The sequence below is a fragment of the Amblyraja radiata genome, chromosome 6 (genome assembly GCF_010909765.2).
Source record: "Amblyraja radiata isolate CabotCenter1 chromosome 6, sAmbRad1.1.pri, whole genome shotgun sequence".
Taxonomy (NCBI): Eukaryota; Metazoa; Chordata; class Chondrichthyes; order Rajiformes; family Rajidae; genus Amblyraja; species Amblyraja radiata.
In genome coordinates, this window is record NC_045961.1 from 7,185,696 (window position 1) to 7,210,983 (window position 25,288).

Consider the following 25,288-nt stretch of genomic DNA (forward strand, 5'->3'; position numbering starts at 1 on the left):
GTCAGTGTGTGTGTGCTAATGGTCTGCCCGTATGTTCCAGGTACATCGTGACGATTCAGGACCAGCGCTGAGGGAACGCAGGGTTTGGTGTTTGTGTCGACTTGTCTACTGTTGTTTGGGCCCGACGCCGTGAGAGGAATGAGACTGGCGGCAGGTTGGCTGCTCGCCTCCATCTGTGCGCTGCTGCTCGACACCCACCTCTGCCATGCCATCCGCTGGCTGTGAGTATTCCTGCCCACCCGCTAACGCCCTATGCGTGATCGCGTGCGAACGTACAGGCTCATATACACACACAGGGGTAGGGGAAGCAAGGAATCGCGGCACGATGGAGCAGCGGTAGAGTTGCTGCCTCACAGCGCCAGAGACCCGGGATCGATCCTGACTATGGGTGCTGTCTGTACGGAGTTTGTACGTTCTCCCCGTGACCTGCGTGGATTTTCTCCGGGTGCTCCAGTTTCCTCCCGCACTCCAAAGACGTGCAAGTGTGTAGGTTATTTGGCTTTGGGAAAATTATAAATTGTCCCAAGTGTGTAGGGCAGTGATAGTGTGTGGAGATTGCAGGTCAGTGCGGACTCGCTGGGCCGAAGGGCCTGTTTGTATGCCATATCTCTAAAACTAAAACTTAAACTAGATCACACAAAGAGCGCTGGGTGCATGGAATAAGCTGCTAGGGGGAGGAACCATCGCAACGTTTAAGAAACAATTAGACAGGCACATGGATATGATAGGTTTAGAGGGATATGGGCCAAATGCAGGCAGGTGGGACTAGTGTAGATGCGGTTTGTTGGTCGGCATGGAGAAGGGTCTGTTTCCACGCTGTACCACTCTGAGGGACATTCTTGCTATTGAGGGAGTGCAGCGTAGGTTCACGAGGTTAATTCCCGGGATGGCGGGACTGTCATATGCTGAGAGAATGGAGCGGCTGGGCTTGTGTACTCTGGAGTTTAGAAGGATGAGAGGTAATCTTATTGAAACATATAAGATTATTAAGGGTTTGGACACGCTAGAGGCAGGAAACATGTTCCCGATGTTGGGGGAGTCCAGAACCAGGGGCCACAGTTTAAGAATAAGGAGTAAGTCATTTAGAACGGAGACGAGGAAACACTTTTTTCTCACACAGAGTTGTGAGTCTGTGGAATTCTCTGCCTCAGAGGGCGGTGGAGGCCGGTTCTCTGGATACTTTCAAGAGAGAGCTAGATAGGGCTCTTGAAGATAGGGGATATGGGGAGGAGGCAGGAACGGGATACTGATTGGGGATGATCAGCCATGATCACATTGGCTCAAAGGGCCGAATGGCCAACTCCTGCACCCATTGTCTATTGTCTCTAAGACTGACCCTTGCACATTTTTGATTTCCATACAGGGCTTTGTCCAGGACTGGACCCTCTCTACCCTTCAACCAGACCCAGAACTGTAAGCACTTGGAGGGTCTGGTTTCCGCCCAGCAGCAACTCTGCCGAAGCAACTTGGACCTCATGCAGAGCATTGTGCGGGCAGCTCGGGAGGTCCAGAAGACTTGTCGGAAAACCTTCACTGACATGAGGTGGAACTGCTCCTCCATCGAACTGGCCCCCTTCTTCCCACCGGACCTGGAGCGGGGTAGGCATCATTGTAGCTGCACTGAGGTCGTCAGTGATAAGAGCAGAATTAGGCCATTCGGCCCATCAAGTCTAATGCACCATTCAATCATGGCTGATCTATCTCTCCCTCCAAACCCCATTCTCCTGCCTTCTCCCCATAACCGCAGGCACCCGTACTAATCAAAAATCTATCTATCTCCACCGTAAAAATATCCACTGACTTGGCCTCCACAGCCTTTCGTGGCAATTAATTCCACTGATTCACCACCAACTATAGAAATTCCTCCTCATCTCCTTCCTAAAAGAACGTTCTTTAATCCTGAGACTATGACCGCTAGTCCTAGACTCTCCCACTAATGGAAACATCCTCTCCACATCCACTCTATCCAAGCCTTTCACTATTCGGTAAGTTTCAATGAGGTGTCCCCTCATCCTTCTAAACTCCAGCGAGTAGAGGCCCAGCACCGTCAAACACTCATCGTATGTTAACCCACTCATCCCCGGGATCATTTTCATAAACCTCCTCCGGACCCTCTCCAGAACCAGCACATCCTTCCTCAGATATGACACCCAAGATCACTTTCAATACTGAGTAATACTAAACAGAGGATGTGCAGCTTGACAGCAGCCATGGTGGTCTTTCAAGTAACTCCTGCATCCCCCCCTCTCCCCCCCCCCCCCCTCCACCAACGTGCTGACAATAAGTGCAGGAGTAGGCCATTCAACCTTTCGAGCCAGCACCGCCATTCAATGTGATCATGGCAGATAATCCCCAATCAGTACCCCTTCTCCCCATATCCCTTTAAGAGCTCTATCTAACTCTCTCTTGAAAGCATCCAGAGAGCTCTATCTTTAAGAACTCCATCTAACTCTCTCTTGAAAGCATCAAGAGAATCGGCCTCCACTGCCTTCTGAGGCAGTGAATTCCACAAATTCACAACTCTCTGGGTGAAAAGGTTTTTCATCATCTCTGTTCTAAATGGCCTACCCCTTATTCTTGAAACTGAATGTTCTCCCTGTGACCGAGTGGGTTTTCTCCGGGGGCTCCGGTTTCCTCCCACATCCCAAAGACGTGCAGGTTTGCAGGCTAATTGGCTTCAGTAAATTGTCCTTTGATAGAACTAAACTAACCTAACCTAACCTAAACTAGTGTACGTTACTACAGTAGGTGGGCCGAAGGGCCTGTTTTCACACTGTATCTCTAAAGTAAACTAAACTGCATGGGTGATGGCTGGTTGGTGCAGACTCGGTCAGTTGAAGGGCCCGTTGTATCTTTCACAAAACCAAAACTAAGCAAAACTCCCCTGTCTGAAGAAGGGTCATTACCCGAAACGTCACCTATTCCTTTTCCCCAGAGATGCTGCCTGACCCGCTGAGTTACTCCAGCACTGTGTGTATCTATGCCTGAGATCTGTAGGCTAAAGGACATCAAAGTGAGTTTAAGCACAGCTTGGACAACTTGGATTATAATCTTGGAGCGTATTTGGTAAAGGGTTTGAGAATTGGACAGAAAATACTGATGCTATAGAATAATACAGCATGGAAACATGCCCTTCGGCCCAAATTCCCCATACTGACCAAGATGTCCCATCTACACCTGTCCCACTGCAAGGCCAGCAGCATAATCAAGGACCAGTCTCACCCCGGCCACTCCCTCTTCTCCCCTCTCCCATCGGGCAAGAGGTACAGAAGTGTGAAAACGCACACCTCCAGATTCAGGGACAGTTTCTTCCCAGCTGTTATCGGGCAACTGAAGCATCCTACCACAACCGGAGAGCGGTCCTGAACTACTATCTACCTCATTGGTGACCCTCAGACTATCCTTGGTCGGACTTTACTGGCTTTACCTTCCACTAAACGTTATTCCCTTGTCGTGTATCTGTGTGTATCACAGTGAATGGCTCGATTGTAATCATGTATTAAGGGTCTCGACCGGAAACGTCACCCACGTCCTTCCGCTGACTGGTTAGCACGCAACGAATGATTTTCACTGTACACGTGACAATAAACCAAAGTAACTAATGGCGGTCAAGGTGGCGCAGCGGCAGAGTTGCTGCCTTACGACTCTTGCAGCGCCGGAGACCCGGGTTCGATCCCGACTACGGAGTTTGTACGTTCTCCCCGTGTCTGCGTGGGTTTTCTCCGAGATCTTCGGTTTCCTCCCACACTCCAAAGACGTGCAGGTTTGTAGGTTAATTGGCTTGGTAAATGTAAAAATTGTCCCCGGTGGTGTGTGGCATAGTGTTAATGTGCGGGGATCGCTGGTCGGCACGGACCCGGTGGGCCGAAGGGCCTGTTTCTGCGCTGTATCTCCAGACTAAACTAAACTAAAATCTAAAATGTAAGAAAATTAGTTTAGAAACTAAAGAAACATTTAAGAATAAGGGGTAACCAATTGAGAACGGAGATGAGGAAATACTTTTTCTCACAGAGAGTTGTGAGTCTGTGGAATTCTCTGCCTCAGAGGACGGTGGAGGCCGGTTCTCTGGATACTTTCAAGAGAGAGCTAGATAGGGCTCTTAAAGCTAGCGGAGTCAGGGGATATGGGGAGAAGGCAGGAACGGGGTAGTTGACAGGGTTCACCACAGGCAGGTCGACAACATGAGCCCCAATTCACTGGATGAATTTAAAAGAGAGTTAGATAGAGCTTAGGGACCAGCGGAATTGAGGGATATGGGGAGAAGGCAGGAACGGGGTACTGATTGGGGATGATCAGCCGTGATCACATTGAATGGCGGTGCTGGCTCGAAGGGCCGAATGGCCTACTCCTGCACCTATTGTCTATTGTCTGCATTGTAGCTCCAGACTAAACTATACTATACTAACTAACCTGCCTGTGTTTGGCCATGTCCATTTTGAACCTCTGCGACCCTTCTCTTTACAGCTACCCGGGAGTCTGCCTTTGTCCACGCTCTGTCAGCGGCTGCCATCAGCCACACGATAGCCAGGGCCTGTACCTCAGGGGACCTGCCGGGCTGCTCCTGTGGCCCCGTGGCCCCCGAGGCGGCGGGGCCCGGCTTTCGATGGGGCGGCTGCAGCGACAACCTCAACTACGGAATCCTGCTGGGGTCCAAGTTCTCCGACTCTCCGATGAAGACGAAAAAATCCCGCTCGCAGGCGAACAAACTGATGAACCTGCACAACAGCGAGGTCGGCCGACAGGTAATTCCCCGTGCCCGCCACCATTGTTCGCCAAACGAGACACGAGACAGAGAACTCCACAGACTCACAGTTCTGTGAGAAAAAGTGTTTCCTCATCTCTGTTCTGAATGTCTTACCCCTTATTCTTAAACCGTGGCCCCTGGTTCTGGACTCCCCCAACATCGGGAACATGTTTCCTGCCTCTAGCGTGTCCAAACCCTTAATAATCTTATATATTTCAATAAGATACCCTCTCATCCTTCTAAACTTCGGAGTGTACAAGCCCAGCCGCTCCATTCTCTCAGCATATGACAGCCCCGCCATCCCGGGAATTAACCTTGTAAACCTATGCTGCACTCCCTCAATAACAACAATTGCTACAATAGCAACAACTGTGCCTGAAGTTCATAAGTTCATGTGTGATCGGAGCAGAATTGGGCCATTCGGCCCATCAAGTCTATCGCGCCATTCAATCATGACTGATCTAACGCTCCCTCCTAGCCCCCCCCCCCCCCCCCCCCCCCCCCGATCCTCTGCCCATAACCCCTGACGCGATTCGTACTAATCACTGATATTTTGATGCCCCTGTGTACAGGCTCTGAAGGCATCACTGGAGATCAAGTGTAAATGTCACGGGGTCTCAGGCTCATGCTCGGTGAAGACCTGTTGGAAGGGCTTGCAGGAGCTCAGCTCCATCGCCCAGGACCTCAAGCAGAAGTACCTGTCCGCCACTAGGGTGGTGCACCGGCCAGTGGGGACGCGCAAGCAACTGGTGCCCAAGGATATCGACATCAGGCCCATCCGCGAGACGGAGCTGGTGTATCTGCAGAGCTCGCCCGACTTCTGCTCCAAGAACGTCAAGCTGGGCTCCAATGGAACTCAAGAGAGGTAAGAAATCGAATAGTGAAAGGCCTGGATAGAGTGGATGTGGCAAGGATGTTTCCACTAGTGGGAGAGTCAAGGACCAGAGGGCACAGCCTCAGAATTAAAGGACGTTTTTAGGAGAAATTTATTTAGTCAGAGGGTGGTAAATCTATGGTTTTCTTTGCCACAGTGGATATTTTTTAAGGCAGAGATAAATCGATTCTTGATTAGTACGGGTGTCAGAGGTTATGGGGAGAAGGCAGGAGAATGGGGTTAGGAGGGAGAGATAAATCAGCCATGATTGAATGACGGAGTAGATTTGATAGGCCGAATGACCAGATTTTACTCCTATTCCTTATGAAATGTTTTTCTTCCCTCCTTTTCCCACTTCCAGTTTCCGTCCTCAACTCTCAGTCTGAGTTCAGTTCAGTTAGACACAAAAAGCTGGAGTAACTCAGCAGGTCAGGCAGCATCTCTGGGGAAAAGGAATGGGCGATGTTTCAGGTAGAGACCCTTCTTCAGTCAGGGAAAAGGGAAACAAGAGATCTAGACGGTGATGTGGAGTGATACAGAACAAATGAATGAAGGATATGCAAAGGATGATAAAGGCAACAAGCCATTGTTAGTTGTTTGCTAGGTGTGAATGAGAAGCTGGTGTGACTTTGGTGGGGGAGGGATGGAGAGAGAGGGAATGCAGGGGTTACTTGAAGTGAGAGAACTGGGTTGTTAACTGTGCAAACAATGGCCTGTTTCCTTTATCATTCTTACTCTTTTTGCATTTCTTTAATTTATTTGTTCTATCTCTCTACATCATCGTCTATATCTCTCGCTTCCTTTTCCCCTGACTCTCAGTCTGAAGAAAGGTCCCGACCCGAAATGTCGCCCATTCCTTTTCTCCAGAGATGCTGTTTGACCCGCTGAGTCACTCCGGCATTTTGTGTCTATCTTTGGTTTAAACTAGCATCTGCTTGTTCCTTCCTAGACACTTCTGTTCAGTTCAGTTTCAGTTTAGTTTATTGTCACGAGGTACAGTGAAAGGATTTTGAAGAAGGGATCTGACCCGAAATGTCACGCAACCTTTTTCTCCAAAGATGCTACGACAGATGGCACAATGGGCTAAGTGTTCGGCTGGCAACCGGAAGGTAGCCGGTTCGAATCCCGCTTGGAGTGCATACTGTCGTTGTGTCCTTGGGCAAGACACTTCACCCACCTTTGCCTGTGTGTGAATGTGTGTGAGTGATTGGTGGTGGTCGGAGGGGCCGTAGGCGCAGATTGGCAGCCACGCTTCCGTCAGTCTGCCCCAGGGCAGCTGTGGCTACAGAAGTAGCTTACCACCACCGAGTGTGACTGAGGAGTGAATGAATAATGCGATGTAAAGCGCCTTGAGTATTAGAAAGGCGCTATATAAATCCCATCCATTATTATTATTATTATTACCGACTCCAGCATTTGTGTCTATCAAAGAAACGGTTTAGATTAGTTTAGTTTACGTTAGTTTAGAGATACAGCATGGAATCCACGCAGTCCACACCGACCAGCAATCACCCGTACACTAGCACTATCCTACACACACCTGGGACAATTATTACCGAAGCCAATTAACCCACAATCCTATACGTCTTTGAGGTGTGGGAGGAAACCGGAGCACCGGGAAAAAGCCCCACGCGGTCATAGGGAGAGAGTAGAAACTCACACCAACAGCACCCGTAGTCAGGATCGAACCCGAATCTCTAGAGCTGTGAGGCAGCAACTCTGGAGCTGTAAGGCGCCATCTAAGAGGGTAGTCGAGGCCAGTTCATTGGCTATATTTAAGAGGGAGTTAGATGTGGCCCTTGTGGCTAAAGGGATCATGGGGTATGGAGAGAAGGCAGGTACAGGATACTGAGTTGGATGATCAGCCATGATCATATTGAATGGCGGTGCAGGCTCGAAGGGCCGAATGGCCTACTCCTCCACCTATTTTTTATGTTTCTATGTTTCCAAAAGGGAAAACTGATATAACGGCAATTCAAATCTTCGAGAAATCACAATGTATATGAAAGATGACAAGAACTGCAGATGCTGGTTTACACCAAAGATAGACACAAAGTGCTGGAGTAACTCAGCGGGTCAGGCAGCATCTCTGAAGAAAATGGGTGGGTGGTGTTTTGGGTTGGAACTCTTTTCCATGTTTTTAAATCCAGGCTGAAGAAGGGTCCCAATCCCAAAACGTCACCTATCCATTTTCTCCAAAGATGCTGAGTTACTCCAGCATTTTGTGTCTATCTTTGATAGTGGTATAAATGCTTGCCTTCAATGGTCGGGATATTGAGTATAAATGTCAGAAAGTCACGATGCAGGACTTTGTGGAGTATTGCGGGCAGTTCTGGTCACCCCCATTACAGGAAGGATGTGGAGGCTTTGGAGAGGAGGCTCACCAGAATGATGCCTAGATTAGTGAGTATTATGGGCCTGTCCCACATAGGCGATTTTTTTCGGAGACAGCCGGAAAATAGGCTGTCGCCACATGGTTGTGGGGTGACGCGAGTTTGTATTGAGTTTGAGTTTGGAAGGATGAGAGGGGATCTCATTGAAACATATAAGATTGTTAAGGGCTTGGACACGCTAGAGGCAGGAAACATGTTCCCGATGTTGGGGGAGTCCAGAACCAGGGGCCACAGTTTAAGAATAAGGAGTAAGCCATTTAGAACGGAGACGAGGAAACACTTTTTCTCACAGAGAGTTGTGAGTCTGTGGAATTCTCTGCCTCAGAGGGCGGTGGAGGCCGGTTCTCTGGATACTTTCAAGAGAGAGCTAGAAAAATTGCCTAAGTGGGACAGGCCCTTAAGCTATAAGGAGAGTATGGATAAATTTGGATTGTTTTCTCGGGAATGCCGGATGTTGAGAGGAGACCTGATAGAAGTATATAAAATTATGAGTGCCAATAGACAATATATGCAGGAGTAGGCCATTCGGCCCTTTGAGCCAGCACCGCCATTCAATGTGATCATAGCTGATCATCCCCAATCAGTACCCCGTTCCTGCCTTCTCCCCATATCCCCTGACTCCGCTATCTTTAAGAGCCCTATCTAGCTCTCTCTTGAAAGTATCCAGAGAACCGTCCTCCACCGCCCTCTGAGGCAGAGAATTCCACAGACTCACAACTCTCTGTGAAAAAGTGTTTCCTCGTCTCCGTTCTAAAGATGTGGCCCCTGGTTCTGGACTCACCCAACATCGGGAACATGTTTCCTGCCTCTAGCGTGTTCAAACCCTTAATAGTCTTATACGTTTCAACAAGATATCCTCTCATCCTTCTAAACTCCAGAGTGTACAAGCCCAGCTTGGAATGATGGTGTGAATATGGCTTGGCATGAATGTAAATTGTCCCCAGTGTGTGTTGGGTAGTGTTAGTGTGCGGGGATCGCTGGTCGATGCGGACTCGGTGGGCCGAAGAGCCTGTTTCTGCGCTGTATCTCTATACTAAACTAAAAAAACTATTAATGGGAACAGGAAGGACTAGTTTGTGAGAGGGGAATTTCAAGACTGGGCCATTAACATCTCTTTGTCAATAATATAACAATGACATCTCTTATCACCGGAAGCTTTTCATGTGAGAAAATGGTGATTAGCGAGAGACTTCACCTGGTGTTAATAGATATCCCGTTCTGTACAAATGAGGATGTTGCCAGAACTCGAGGGCCTGAGCTGCAGGGAGAAGGTGGGCAAGCTGGGACTCGAACAAGAGGAATCGAATATAGGAGCAAAGAGGCCCTTCTGCAGTTGTACAGAGTCCTAGTGAGACCACACCTGGAGTATTGTGTGCAGTTTTGGTCCCCTAATTTGAGGAAGGACATTCTTGCTATTAAGGGAGTGCAGCGTAGGTTTACAAGGTTAATTCCTGGGATGGCGGGACTGTCATATGCTGAGAGCATGGAGCAGCTGGGCTTGTACACTCTGGAGTTTAGAAGGGTGAGAGGGGATTGGGGGTTCAGTATTGATGTGGATAGAGAACTGTCTGGCAAACAGGAAGCAAAGAGTAGGAGTAAACGGGTCCTTTTCACAATGGCAGGCAGTGACTAGTGGGGTACCACAAGGCTCAGTTCTGGGACCCCAGCTATTTACGATATATATTAATGATTTGGACGAGGGAATTGAATGCAACATCTCCAAGTTTGCGGATGACACGAAGCTGAGAGGCAGTGTCAGCTGTGAGGAGGATGCTAGGAGGCTGCAAGGTGACTTGGATAGGCTGGGTGAGTGGGCAAATGCATGGCAGATGCAGTATAATGTGGATAAATGTGAGGTTATCCACTTTGGTGGCAAAAACAGGAAAGTAGATTATTATCTGAATGATGGCCGATTAGGAAAGGGGGAGATGCAACGAGACCTGGGTGTCATGGTACACCAATCATTAAAAGTAGGCATGCAGGTGCAGCAGGCAGTGAAGAAGGCGAATGGTATGTTAGCATTCATAGCAAAAGGATTTGAGTATAGGAGCAGGGAGGTTCTACTGCAGTTGTACAGGGTCTTGGTGAGACCACACCTGGAGTATTGCGTACAGTTTTGGTCTCCTAATCTGAGGAAAGACATTCTTGCCTTAGAGAAGGTTCACCAGACTGATTCCTGGGATGTCAGGACTTTCATATGAAGAAAGACTGGATAGACTCGGTTTGTACTCGCTAGAATTTAGAAGATTGAGGGGGGATCTTATAGAAACGTACAAAATTCATAAGGGGTTGGACAGGCTAGACGCAGGAAGATTGTTCCCGATGTTGGGGAAGTCCAGAACAAGGGGTCACAGTTTAATTATAAAGGGGAAATCTTTTAGGACCGAGATGAGGAAAACTTTTTTCACACAGAGAGTGGTGAATCTGTGGAATTCTCTCCCGCAGAAGGTAGTTGAGGCCAGTTCATTGGCTATATTTAAGAGGGAGTTAGATGTGGCCCTTGTGGCTAAAGGGATCAGGGGGTATGGAGAGAAGGCAGGTACAGGATACTGAGTTGGATGATCAGCCATGATCATATTGAATGGCGGTGCAGGCTCGAAGGGCCGAATGGCCTACTCCTGCACCTATTTTCTATGTTTCTATGTTTCTATCTCATTGAAACATATAAGATTGTTAAGGGTTTGGACACGCTAGAGGCTATTTTTAAGAGCCCTATCAATTCAATTTCAATTTCAATTTCAATTAAAGAAACTTTATTGGCATGATAAAAAAACATTGAGAACTATCTAGCTCTCTCTTGAAAGCATCCAGAGAACCTGAGCCAGAGAATTCCACAGACTCACCACTCTCTGTGAGAAAAAGTGTTTCCTCCGTTCTAAATGGCTTACCCCTTATTCTTAAACTGTGACCCCTGGTTCTGGACTCCCCCAACATCGGGAACATGTTTCCTGCCTCTAGCGTGTCCAAACCCTTCATAATCTTACATGTTTCAATGAGATCCCCTCTCACCCTTCTAAACTCCAGAGTGTACAAGCCCAGCTGCTCCATTCTCTCAGCACATGACAGTCCCGCCATCCCGGGAATTAACCTTGTAAACCTACGCTGCACTCCCTCAATAGCAAGAATGTCCTTCCTCAAATTAGGGGACCAAAACTGCACACAATACTCCAGGTGCTGCCTGACCGACTATGGTTATTTGTGTCTTATCTTCTGGGATTACATTGGGTGCCTTCCCGAGGCAGCGTGAAGCGTAGATGGAGTCAATGGTGACTTGTGACTCCCTCTCGCGTCAAGTCAAGGATGTCGTTCCCTCTGAGACTAAGGAGTATTGCCGCCTACTGGTAGGGGGTTTACCGCTCGGAGCCACCGTGTGTGCGGCCATGAATCCCTCATGGCAAGTTGCGGGCGTGACCTGGCACCGCCAGGCCCTTGTTGCAGATGCATTGTGCAGATACGCAGGTCCTGACAAAGACCACGGGGGACTCCGCGCTGCCAAGACACGCTCGGAACGCAGTCCCTCAGGCCATCGATATACGATCTGTCAGATTGCAAGTGCAATATTTATATTAATGTATGAATATACATCATGGAGCAACTCAACTAAGACCAAGGACAATAGAAAAGTGTTTTGTTTTGCGAAAACATGTATCTGAGTCAAAAGTTAATTAAAATCTAAAAACCATGTTTGTGAGATGTAAGCTTGGCAGCAACCTGATCAGTGATCTAACCGCCAAGGCATGGCAGATACACAACTGGGTAAACAGCAAGACTTTTAGTGGCTCAGGCCGCACCTGTGAAGCAGAATTAGTCCATTATTAGTCCATTATTACGGGTTTGGACAGGAAACATGTTCCCGATGTTGGGGGAGTCCAGAACCAGAAGGAACTGCAGGTGCTGGTTTAAACCGAAGATAGACACAAAGTGCCGCAGTAACTCAGCGGGACGGGCAGCAAATCTGGAGAGAAGGAATGGGTGATGTTTCGGCTCGAGGCCCTTCTTCAGCCTGATCGACGTTTCTTCTGAAGAAGGGTCTCGACCCGAAATGTCACCCATTCCTTCTCTCCACAGATGCTGCCTGTCCTGCTGAGTTACTCCAGCATTTTGTGTCGAATCAGGAATCTATCAATCTCCACCTTAAAAATACTCTTTGACGGCCTCCACAGCCGCCTGTGGCAGTGAATTTCACCCATTCACCACCCTCCAACTAAAGAAATTCCTCCTCATCTTTCTAAAGGCACGTCATTTTATGACAAAAGAAATTCCTCCTCATCTCCTTCCATTGGAGCAGAATTAGGTCGCTCAGCCCCTCGAGTCTATCATTCAATCACAGCTGATCTATTTTTCTCTCTCAACCCCTTTTTCCTGCCTTCTCACCATAATCTTCGACTACTAATCAAGAACCTATCAATCTGCTTTAAAAATACCCATTGTCTTGGCCTCCACAGCCGTCTGTGGCAATGAATTCCACAGATTCACCACCCTCTGGCTAAAGACATTTCACCTCATCTTTCTAAAAGCACGTCATTTTATCATGAGGCTGTGCCCTCTGAATCTAGTCACTCCCATTACTGGAAACATCCATTCTATCCAGGCCTTTCATTATTCGGTAGCACCTGCAGTCAATTGGGTTTTCAATAGACAATAGACAATAGTTGCAGGAGTAGGCTATTCGGCCCTTCGAGCTAGCACCGCCATTCCTGTCTGAAGAATTGTCTTGACCTGAAACGTCACCTATCCATCACTCCATAGGTGCTGCCTCACCCGCTGAGTTTCTCTGATTTTTGTCTACCTTCCGCCATTTAATATGATCATGGCTGATCATCCACAATCAGTACCCCGTTCCTGCCTTCTCCCCATATCCCCTGACTCCGCTATCTTTCAGAGCAATTATTTTATGCAACTTTGCCTTGGTAGGCTAGTTAAGATGTAACCACTTTGGCCTAGTTTTAGTTATAAATTACAATTAAAACACATACTACGTGATGTAACACCAGAATAAGCACTCAACCAAGAAAATCCAGTCCAAAGCCAAAGTACTATCGCAACTGCTTATACACACTGAGGCTAAGGACAATAACTAACTCCATATGCAATGATAAGCTGCTGACATGTTAATAAGCACATACAAAGTGATCATGTAGATTCACAAATTCATAGGTTGCATGAGAAGAATTAGGCCATTCGGCCCATCGAGTCCACTCCACCATTCAATCATGGCTGATCTCTGCCTCCTAATCCCATTTTCCTGCCATCTCCCCATCTTCCTTGACACCCGTTCTAATCAAGAATTTGTCTATCTTTGCCTTAAAAATATCCATTGACTTGGCCTCCACAGCCCTCTTGTCATTGGGGTTATCAAGTGGGCACCTCCTAGGGTTGCCAACTGTCCCGTATTAGCCGGGACATCCCGTATATTGTGCTAAATTGGTTTGTCCCGTACGGGACCGCCCTTGTCCCGTATTTGACCGCTACCACACGGGTCGAGGGGACTGTCGGGTCGGAGCCCTGCGTCCGGCCCCGCCTCACCCGTCCCCGACGTAGTGCAGCCCATGGAGTGCAGCAGCAGCAGCAGCAGCAGCAGCGCCTCGCCCGTGGCCCCGTGGGTCAGTCGGCAGCCCGGCCAGCTGTCCGACCTCCGGTCCTTCGCTGACCGCCGACACCACCACCACCCCTCCTTCTCGCGGCCGATCATCGGTTCACGAGTTGGACGGGGCGACGGACTTTGCGCGCGGCCCCCCCCCCCGGGCCAAAACCCCTCAGCTGGCCCGCCGGCTGGGCTTTGTGTGCAGTCCAGCACCCGGGGCCAACTCATCATTCACCCAGCCACGGCCCAGTCGGTCAACGAATTGCCGTCGGGAATTTATCCTGTATTTTGTCCTTTTGTCCCTTATTTGGGAGTGAGGAAGTTGGCGACCCTAGTTAGTTCTGACGTCCCAGAACAATCCCCCTCAAAAACTGCTCTCACCACCTGAAGAAGGAAATGTTCTATTCCTTCTCTCCAGAGACACTGTCTGACCCGCTGAGTTACTTCAGCTTTTTGTGTCTATCTTCGGCTTAAACTAGCATTTGCAGTTCCTTCCTACACACCTCTGCTACCAGTATTTACTAAATAAAGGAAATGAGTGAATGAATGAATGAATAAGTTTATTGGCCAAGTATTCACATACAAGGAATTTGCCTTGGTGCTCCGCCCGCAAGTGACAACTATAGACACTCAAACAAATGCTAAACTCTCGCACCCTTTCTTCCACCTATCCTTAATTAAACAGTCGTAGCACCTTAAAAACCAACCTCACATAAAACCGGGATACACTTATGAAGGAACTGGTGGCAGGTGGCGGTTTTCACTGAAGATGGACATAAATTGCTGGAGTAACTCAGTGGGACAGGCAGCATTCCTGGATAGAAGGAACAGGTGATGTTTCGGGTTGAGACCCTTCTTCAGACTGAGAGTCAGGGGAGAAGAGAGGGAAACGAGAGATATGGAAGGGTAAGGTGTGAAAACGAGAGATCTAAGGGGATGAAATTCAAGGGAAATGTATAATAGATCATTGTTAGCTGGGGGAAGGTGACAACGAGGCGTACAATGTAAAATTTAATCAGGAAGACAGTCAGACTGGTTAGAGAACTGGGATGGGGAGGAGTGGGAAAGCAAGGGTTACTTGAAGTTAGAGAAGTAAATATTCATACCGCTGGGGTGTAACTTGCCCAAGCGAAATATGAGGCAATTTGTCTTGGGCCTCACTCTGACAGTGGAGGAGGCCCAGGTACATGGTTCCTAGAAAGTGGTGTCACAGGCAGTTAGAGTTAGGGTGGTCAAAAAGGTTTTTGGCACATTGGCCTTCATCAGTCAGAGTATTCAGTATCGAAGATAGACACAAAATACTGGAGTAACTCAGCGGGACAGGCAGCATCTCTGAAGGGAAGGAATGGGTGACGTTTCGGGTCAAGACCCTTCTTCTCGCCCCGAAACGTCGCCCATTCCTTCTCTCCAGAGATGCTGCCTGTCCCGCTGAGTTACTCCAGTATTTTGTGTCTATCTTCGATTTAAACCAGCATCTGCAGTTCCTTCTGACACATATTCAGTATAGACGTTGGGAGGTCATGTTGCGGTTGCATTGTTGATGTTGGAGAGGCTGCATTTGGAGGGTGGTGTTCAGTTCTGGACACCATGTTATAGGGAAGATGTTGTCAAGCAGGAAAGGGTGCGGAGAAGATTCACGAGGATGTTGCCAGGACTGAGCTACATACAGGGCGAGGATAAGCAGGCTCGGACTTTATTCCTTGGAGCGCAGGAGGATGAGGGTTGATCATATAAAGGTGTATGAGGTGATGAGAGTCTTTTATCCACGATAGAATCAAAATCAATATGCTAAGGTGAGAGGGGCAAGAAGTCAAGTCAAGTTTATTCGTCACATACACATAGGAGATGTGCAGTGAAATGAAAAGTGGCAATGCTCGCGGACTTTGTGCAGAAAGACAACAACCAAACAAACTACAAACATATTCTTTTACATATTAAATATTGTGGGTGGAAGGAAATAGTTTCAGTAAAGTTAGTCCCTGGTGAGACAGGAGTCTACAGTCCGAATGGCCTCTGGGAAGAAACTCCTTCTCAACCTCTCCGTTCTCACAGCATGGCAACGGAGGCGTTTGCCTGACCGTAGCAGCTGGAACAGTCCGTTGCAGGGGTGGAAGGGGTCTCCCATGATCTTATTGGCTCTGGAGTTGCACCTCCTGATGTATAGTTCCTACAGGGGGGCGAGTGAAGTTCCCATAGTGCGTTCGGCCGAATGTACTACTCTCTGCAGAGCCTTCTTGTCCTGGGCAGAGCAATTCCCAAACCAGATTGTAATATTTCCGGACAAGATGCTTTCTACATCCGCTGAGTAGAAGCACTGGAGGATCCTTGGAGACACTCTGAATTTCCTCAATTGCCTGAGGTGGTAAAGGCTCTGCCTTGCCTTACTCACGAGTGCTGCGGCGTGTGATGTCCATGTCATATCCTCAGAGATGTGGACTCCCAGATATTTAAAACAGTTCACCCTATCCACAGTATCCCCATTTATCCTCAATATCCTCGGATGATGTGCCCTCCTAAAGTCCATGATCAGCTCCTTAGTGTTTTTGATGTTCAAGAGGAGGCTGTTGTTCTGACACCAGAGTGCCAGATCAGCCACCTCCACCCGGTAGGCCTTCTCATAGTTGTCCGAGATCAGGCCCACCACCACAGTGTCATCAGCAAACTTGATTATCGAGTTGGAGCTGAACCTAGCCACACAGTCATGTGTGTACAGGGAGTACAATAGGGGGCTGAGGACGCAACCCTGGGGCGATCCTGTGCTCAGGGTGAGGGACTTCGATGTATTCCCTCCCATCTTGACTACCTGGGGCCTGGTGGAGAGAATGTCCAGGACCACCAGGACTTATTACAAACCGAAGCAAACTTGGACTAACATAGTTTTTTTCACTCAGTAAATGGGTAAATGGAACGAGATGCCAGAGAAGGCAGATACTATAACAACATACAAGACCAAGTACAATTTATTCCCCACCAAATCCACCTACTGCTGTTTAGTCTGATTGTACTGATTGGGGATGATCAGCCATGATCACATTGAATGGCGGTGCTGCCTCGAAGGGCCGAATGGCCTACTTCTGCACCCCTATTGTCTTGACCTGTCTTTATGTTTTTTGCCTTGCTTCTGCTTTCCTCTCTCTAAGTGATAGGAGCAGAATTAGGCCATTCGGCCCATCAAGTCTACTCCACCATTCAATCATGGCTGATCTATCTCTCCCTCCTGACCCCATTCTCCTGCCTTCTCCCCATAAGCCCTGATGCCCGTCCAAATCAAGAATCGATCAATCTATCTCTGCCTTAAAAATGTCCACTGGCTTGGTCTCCACAGCCTTCTGTGGCAATGAATTCCACAGATTCACCACCCTCTGACTAAAGACATTTCTCCTCATCTCCTGCCTACAGCAACGCACTTTAATTCTGAGGTTGCGCCCTCTAGTCCTAGACTCTCCAACTGGCAGGTGATGTAGCAGCTTGCAGTGGCTGAACTGAACCAGGGACAAATCTCTCTCAGTCACAGGCAGCACCCGGGGTGGGGATTGAACCAGGGTCTCTGGCAATAGACAATAGGTGCAGGAGTAGGCCATTCGGCCCTTCGAGCCAGCACCGCCATTCAATGTGATCATGGCTGATCATCCCCAATCAGTACCCCGTTCCTACCTTCTCCCCATATCCCCTGACTCCGCTATCTTTAAGAGCCCTATCTAGCTCTCTCTTGAAAGCATCCAGAGAACCGGTCACAGGCAGAGAATTCCACAGACTCACAACTCTCTGTGCGAAAAAGTGTTTCCTCGTCTCCGTTCTGAATGACTTACCCCTTATTCTTAAACTGTGACCCCTGGTTCTGGACTCCCCCAACACCGGGAACACGTTTCCTGCCTCTAGCATGTCCAAACCCTTAATAATCTTATATGTTTCAATGAGATACCCTCTCATCCTTCTAAACTCCAGAGTGTACAAGCCCAGCCGCTCCATTCTCTCAGCATATGACAATCCCGCCATATGCTGTGGGGTGACAACTCTGCCACTGCGCCACCGTGCCACCCCTGTCCAATTGGTAGCAAAGAAAGCAAACTCGATGCTAACATTTCGTTCAAGAGGGCTCGTATACAAAAACAGGGATGTATTGCTGAGGCTCTATAAGGCGCTGGTCAGGCCGCATTTGGAATATTGTGAGCAATTTGGGGCCCCATATCTGAGGAAGGATGTGCTGGCTCTGGAGAGGGTCCAGAGGAGATTTACAAGAATGATCCCAGGAATGAGTGTGTTACATATGATGAGCATTTGTCAGCACTGGGCCTGTACTCACTGGAGTTTAGAAGGATGAGGGGTGGGGGGGACATTGAAACGTACAGAATGGTGAAAGGCTTGGATAGAGTGGATGTGGAGAGGATGTTTCCACTAGTGGGAGAGTCTAGGACTAGAGGTCAGCCTCAGGATTAAAGGACGTTCTTTTAGGAAGGAGACGAGGAGAAATATCTTTAGTCAGAGGGTGGTGAATCTGTGGAAGGCTGGGAAGGCCAAGTCAGTGAATATTTTTTCGATCCTGACTACAGGTTTTCGCCGAGATCTTCTCACACTCCAAAGACGTACAGGTTTGTAGGTTAATTGGCTTGGTGTAAATGTAATATTGTCCCTAGTGTGTGTAGGATAGTGTTAGTGTGCGGGGATCGTTGGTCGGGGCGGACTCGGAGGGCCGAAGGGCCTGTTTCCGTGCTGTATTTCTAAACTAAACTAAACTCTATGACGCGTTGTTTAAGAAAGAACTGCAGATGCTGGAAAAATCGACGGTGGACAAAAAACGCTGGAGAAACTCAGTGGGTGAGGAGAGAAGGAATTGGCGACGTTTCGGGTCAAGATCCTCCTTCAGTGAAGAAGTTCAGTTTGAAGAAGGGTCTCAACCCGAAACGTCGCCAATTCCTTCTCTCCACAGATGCCGCCTCGCCCGCTGAGTTTCTTCAGCGTTTTTTGTCTGCCTTTTAATGTGGTGACTCGGTGACAATGACTCTGTGACTCCATCTTCTCCTCCTCCCGCAGGCAGTGCAACAAGACGTCCAATGGCAGTGATAGCTGCACCCTGATGTGTTGTGGCCGCGGCTACAACCCCTACACAGAGAAGGTGGTGGAGAGATGCCATTGCAAGTACCACTGGTGCTGCTACGTTACCTGCAAGAAATGCGAGAGGGTGGTGGAGAGGTACGTCTGCAAGTGAGCCCCTCGTCCCTGCCCCCCACCCCCCCCCACCACACTTCCTCCCTCCCCGCCCTCCCCCTCACACCCCTCCCACCACCAGCACCACCGAGGGTCCATCACCTGCAAGCTTCCATCATCAACGCTCGCCGACGTATGTGTGCGTGTGGAACGAGAGATTATGTGGAGATCATCTCGTGCGACCAAGTGGTCCTTCCTGTCACTGGACCGACAAGAGAAGGGCTGGACGGACGAGCGGCTGAGATATTATTGACCGCTGCCCTTTGTGGTGGGTCTCTCTCTCTCTCTCTCTCTCCGGGAGGGGAGAGGGGGAAGTCCTCTCTCTTCAACCCCCCCCCACCTCCCCCGCGAGAAAAGAAAGGTCGCCAAGACTCAACGAGACTTCAAGAACCGCCACGTCCATCTCTCTCTGGGTCGAAGAGGCGAGCAAAAGAAGGGTGAAAAGACGGGAGGAGATTGGCATCTGTGGGGAGATGGGTAACGTCTGTTGGAAAGGCAGTGGAAGAAATGGGGGAAGGCTCCACGCAGCAGAGCATCATGAGAAAACATCTTGTAGGAGCTCCGATTGGGAATGTGTGCTCTGCTTCTGTCCACCAACTTTCCCCACCTGAACCTTTCCCGAATGCAGGAGTTGCAATTCCAAACGACAGAGGTTCGAGACTTTGGCAATTTAAGTGGTCTTTGGCAAAGGATTGTCCACGCCTGTGATAAATATACTGTATATATATTTTTTTTGTATTACTGGCTACAAAATAATTTTTCCACAATCTGAAAAAAAAAAATAATATTTATGAAACTTGTAGATTTGCTTTTAAACGCAGAAGTGTTTACCAAAACGATGTCCTATTTTTGTTTCTCTTCAAAAGACTTTAAAATAAATACATTTTTCAAAACATCTCACGTCATTCATTCCCTCAGTACTCAGGTCTGTGTCCTCGGACTGCTCATTGCATCTGTATTTCTTGCTGAAGGTATTTTCAATAGACAATAGGTGCAGGAGTAGGCCATTCGGCCCTTCGAGCCAGCACCGCCATTCAATGTGATCATGGCTGATCATCCCCAATCAATACCCCGTTCCTGCCTTCTCCCCATATCCCCTGACTCTGCTATCTTTCACGATCCTGACTACGGGTGCTGTCTGTACGGAGTTTGTATGTTCTCTCTGTGACCGCGTGGGTTTTCTCCGGGTGCTCCGGTTTCCTCCCACACTCCAAAGATGTGCAGGTTTGTAGGTTAATTGGCTTCTGTAAATTGTTCCTAATTTGTAAGATAGATCTAGAGTGCTGGGTCGGCACGGACCCGGTGGGCCGAAGGGCCTGTTTCCACGCTGTATCTTTATAGCTAAAACTGGAACTAAATTGAAACTTTTCACTGTACCTCAATACTCGTGACGATAATGAACCAAAACCTCAGCTACCTCCTCTGGCAGCTCCTTCCATACGCTTGCACCTTCTGTGAAAAATGTGTGGCAAGGAACTGCGGATGCTGATTTAAACCGAAGATAGACACAAAACCCAGGAGTAACTCAGCAGGACAGGCAGCATCTCTGGAGAGAAGGAATGGGTGACGTTTCGGGTCGAGACCCTTCTTCAGAATGGTCAGGGGAAAAGGAGACGAGAGATATAGACGAAGATGTAGAGAGAGATAAAGATTGTGGATGATCAGCCATTGAATGGAGGTGCTGGCTCGAAGGGCCGAATGGCCTACACCCGCGGTAGACAAAAATGCTTGGGAAACTCAGCGGGTGCGGCAGCATCTATGGAGCGAAGGAAATGGTTAACGTTTCGGGCCGAACCCCTTCTTCAGTCCTGAAACATTGCCTATTTCGATTTTCCAGCATCTGCAGTTCCTTCTTAAACACTTGGACTACTCCTGCACCTTTTGTCTATTGTCTATCCACTGGTCTCCATAGCCTTCTGTGGCAAACATTTCCACAGATTCACCACCCGCTGACGAAAGAGATTCTTCCTCCTTTGGGAGATTTCCAAACTGCATGGAATGTCACCAGCAAAGGTGTCAGCCTGAATTTCTCCTGCAGAAGAATTTTGTTTTTGAAATTCAATTAAGAAAGGGACGTGGGACTTGGCATCGGAGAAGCCAGGGAGACGTAGGCCAATGTCAACACTTGAAGACAGATTAAAGAGCTAAAAAGCTGGACCCGACCAGAGGCGCAAAGAAAATATGTCTGAAGGTTCAAAAGGAATAATTCTTCAAAGAGCGTTGAGGAGATTAGTTTGCAGAGAGCTGAGTGATGCACTAAGATGCCTGGCAAGTTTAGATTAGTTTAGTTTAGAGATACAGCGCGGAAACAGGCCCTTCGGCCTGGCGGGCCTGCACCGACCAGCAACCCCCGCACACGAACACTATCCTACATATACCCACCAGGGACAATTTACATTCATGCCAAGCCAATTAACCTACAAACTTTGGAGAAAACCCACGCAGGTCACGGGGAGAACGTACAGACTCCGCACAGACATGCTGCCGTAGTCGGGATCGAACCCGGGTGTCTGGTGCAGTAAGGCAGCAACTCCACTGCTGCGCCACCGTGTCACAAGGGTACAGAGAAGATTCACGAGGATGTTGCCAGGAGTCGAGGGCCAAGGTTATAGAGAGGTTGAGCCGGCTGGGAGTCTATTCCATGGAGCACAGCAGGATGAGGGGTGATCTTATAGAGGTGTATAAAATCTTATGGGGAATAGATCGCGTAGATGCACAGAGTCTCTTGCCCAGAGTAGGGGAATCGAGGACCAGAGGACATAGGTTCAAGGTGAACGGGAAAAGATTTAATAGGAATCTGAGACGTAACTTTTTCACACATGGTATATGGTGGTATATGGAACGAGCTGCCAGAGGAGGTAGTTGAGGCAGGGACTATCCCAACATTTAAGAAACAGTTATACAGGTACATGGATAGGACAGGTTTGGAGGGATATGGACCAAACGCGGGCAAGTGGGACTAGCCGAAATTGGACATGTTGGTCGGCATGAACGAGTTGGGCTGAAGGGCCTGTTTCTGGGCTGTATGACTCTATAGGTGGCACAGCAGTAGAGTTGCTGCCTTACAGCACCAGAGACCCAGGATCGAACTTGACCTCAGGTGCTGTCTGTACGGAGTTTGTACGTTCTCCCCGTGACCACGTGGGTTTTCTCTGGGTGCTCCAGTTTCTTTCCACACCATAAAGACGTGCAGGTTTGTAGGTTAATTGGCTTCGGTAGAATTGTAAAATGTCCCTAGTGTGTGTAGGATAGTGCTAGTGTGCGGGGATCGCTGGTCGGCATGGACTCGGTGGGTCGAAGGGCCTTGTTTCCACGATGTGCCTCTAAACTAAACAAAACTAAACAAAAAAATCAAGAGATTTTAACGATCATCTGTGCTGACAAAACAATGAAATTCTTACTTACAGCACCATAACAGGCCTGGAGGCACAGTACTCTTAGATAATACACAACCATAACCATATAACCATATAACAATTACAGCACGGAAACAGGCCATCTCGACCCTTCTAGTCCGTGCCGAACACATAATCTCCCCTAGTCCCATATACCTGCGCTCAGACCATAACCCTCCATTCCTTTCCCGTCCATATAACTATCCAATTTATTTTTAAATGATAAAAACGAACCTGCCTCCACCACCTTCACTGGAAGCTCATTCCACACAGCCACCACTCTCTGAGTAAAGAAGTTCCCCCTCATGTTACCCCTAAACTTCTGTCCCTTCATTCTCAAGTCATGTCCTCTTGTTTGAATCTTCCCTACTCTCAGTGGGAAAAGCTTATCCACACCAACTCTGTCTATCCCTCTCATCATTTAAAGACCTCTATCAAGTCCCCCCTTAACCTTCTGCGCTCCAAAGAATAAAGCCCTAACTTGTTCAACCTTTCTCTGTAACTTAGTTGCTGAAACCCAGGCAACATTCTAGTAAATCTCCTCTGTACTCTCTCTATTTTGTTGACATCCTTCCTATAATTAGGCGACCAAAATTGTACCCCATACACAACAAGGGTCTCAACCCGAAACGTCACCTATTCCTTTTCTCCAAAGATGCTGTGTGAGCCGCCAGGTTACTCCAGCACTTTGTATCTATCTTTAGTTTAATTTAGTTTAGTTTGAAGATGCAGGCCGGAAACAGGCCCCTTTGGCCCACCAAGTCCGCACTAACCATCGCTCCCCGCACACTAGCACTAACCTGCGCACACGAGTGACAATTTAATATTTGTACCAAGCCAATCAACCTTCAAACCTGCACGTCTTTGGAGTGTGGGAGGAAACCGGAGATCTCTGTGAAAAACCACGCAGGTCACGGGGAGAACGTACAAACTCTGTACAGACAGCAGGAACCCGGGTCTCTGGCACTGTGAGGCGTACGTCTGGTACGCCACCATGCCGATTGAAAGATGCAGCTTAGAAACAGACTCCTCAGCTCACCGTCAACCATTTATTATCCATACACGTTTAAAAAATTTTTTTTTTATAGACAATAGTTGCAGGGGTAGGCTATCCGGCCCTTCGAGCCAGCACCGCCATTCAATGTGATCATGGCTGATATTCCTTAATCAGTACCCCGTTCCTGCCTTCTCCCCATATCCCCTGACTCCGCTATCTTGAAGAGCCCTATCTAGCTCTCTCTTGAAAGTATCCAGAGAACCGGCCTCTGAGGCAGAGAATTCCACAGACTCACAATTCTCTGTGTGAAAAAGTGTTTCCTCGTCTCCGTTCTAAATGGCTTACCCCTTATTCTTAAACTGTGGCCCCTGGTTCTGGACTCCCCCAACACCGGGAACATGTTTCCTGCCTCTAGCGTGTCCAAACCCTTAATAATCTTATATGTTTCAATGAGATCTCCTCTCATCCTTCTAAACTCCAGAGTATACAAGCCCAGCTGTTCCATTCTCTCAGCATATGACAGTCCCGCCATCCCGGGAATTAACCTTGTAAACCTACGCTGCACTCCCTCAATAGCAAGAATGTCCTTCCTTAAATTAGGGGACCAAAACTGCACACAATACTCCAGGTACTCCAGAGTTCTATGTTATTCCACTTTCACATCCACTCCGTACACATTAGGGGCAATTTACAGAGGCCAATTCGCTGACAAACCTGCACGTCCTTGGTGTGTGGGAGGATAACGGAGGAACGTTCCCTGACTGGTTGTATCGCGGCCTGCTATGGCAATTCCAGCACACGGGAACGCAAGAGGCTGCGGAGAGCGGTGGACTAACCCGGTCCATCGCGGGCACTGCCTCAAGAGGGCTTCAGAGATGCAGCGTGGATACAGGCCTGTCGGCCCAGCGAGTTCCCGCGTGACCAACAATCACTTGCGCACTTGTTCTGTCTGACACATCAGGGAGCGTGGGAGGAAACCAGAGCACCCGGAGAAAGCCCACACGGTTACAAGAAGAATGTGCAAACGTTGGACAGACAGCACCCGTAGTCGGGATCTATGGCGGTAAGGCAGCAATTCTATCGCTGCACCCCAATGCAGATGAGTTATGACTGCAATTACATTTATAAGTTACTTGGACAGGCACATGGTTAGGAAAGGTTTAGAGGGATATGAGGCAAACGTGGGCTGGGTGGGACTAGTGCAGATGGGGCATTATTCACAAGTTCACAAGCTATAGGAGTAGAATTCGGCCCATCGAGTCTACTCCGCCATTCGATCGTGGCTGATCTCTGCCTTCTAATCCCATTTTCCTGCCTTCTCCCCATAACCCTCGACACCCGTTCTAATCCAGATGTGGGTCAGCAGGGACACGTTGGACGGAAGGGCCTGTTTCCGCGCTGTACGATCTCCACGCCTCCATGTCCCTGGCGCTGTGAGGTAGTGGCTCCACTGACCGCACATGATCAGTACTGATTGGGGATGATCAGCCATGATCACATTGAATGGCGGTGCTGGCCTGAAGGGCCGAATGGCCTACTCCTGCACCTATTGTCTACAAGATCTGTAACGACTGGCTCAAAAAGTCAATAAAAACTGGTTTGCGCAGAGTAAGGGAATCGAGGACCAGAGGACATAGGTTCAAGGTGAAGGGGAAAAGATTTAATAGGAATCTGAGGGATCATGTTTTCATACAGAGGGTGGTGGGTGCGTGGAACAAGCTGCCAGAGGAGGTAGTTGAGGCTGGGACTATCCCATCGTTTGAGAAACAGTTAGACAGGTACATGGATAGGACAGGTTTGGAGGTTGACCGGTGTGGGCAAGTTGGGCCGAAGGGCCTGTTTCCACGCTGTATCATTCTATGACTCTATGACTCTATCTGCCAACATTGTTCACACGTTCATAACTTCATACGTAATAGGAGTGGAGTTGGGCCACTCGGCCCATCAAGTCTCTTGAGTTCAGCCCATTGAGAAGGAGAAAGTGGTCCTCATTTAGTTTAGAAGGGTGAGGGGGAACCTCATTGAAACATTCCGAATAGTGAAAGGCCTGGATTGAGTGGATGGGGAGCGGATGTTTCCACTAGTGGGAGAGTGGG

The 25,288-nt window shown here is 48.6% G+C and overlaps 1 protein-coding gene across 1 annotated transcript; it reads left to right on the forward strand.

Annotated features, from left to right (window-relative positions):
• The first annotated feature begins 44 nt into the window (after positions 1-44).
• Positions 45-19,596, forward strand: wnt11 (Wnt family member 11). The gene is made up of 5 exons (XM_033022152.1): positions 45-221; positions 1,364-1,599; positions 4,465-4,742; positions 5,317-5,609; positions 18,627-19,596. Exons 1-5 carry the CDS (start codon positions 139-141, stop codon positions 18,799-18,801), a joined length of 1,065 nt encoding a protein of 354 aa, XP_032878043.1. The 5' UTR covers positions 45-138; the 3' UTR covers positions 18,802-19,596.
• The last annotated feature ends 5,692 nt before the right edge of the window (positions 19,597-25,288 follow it).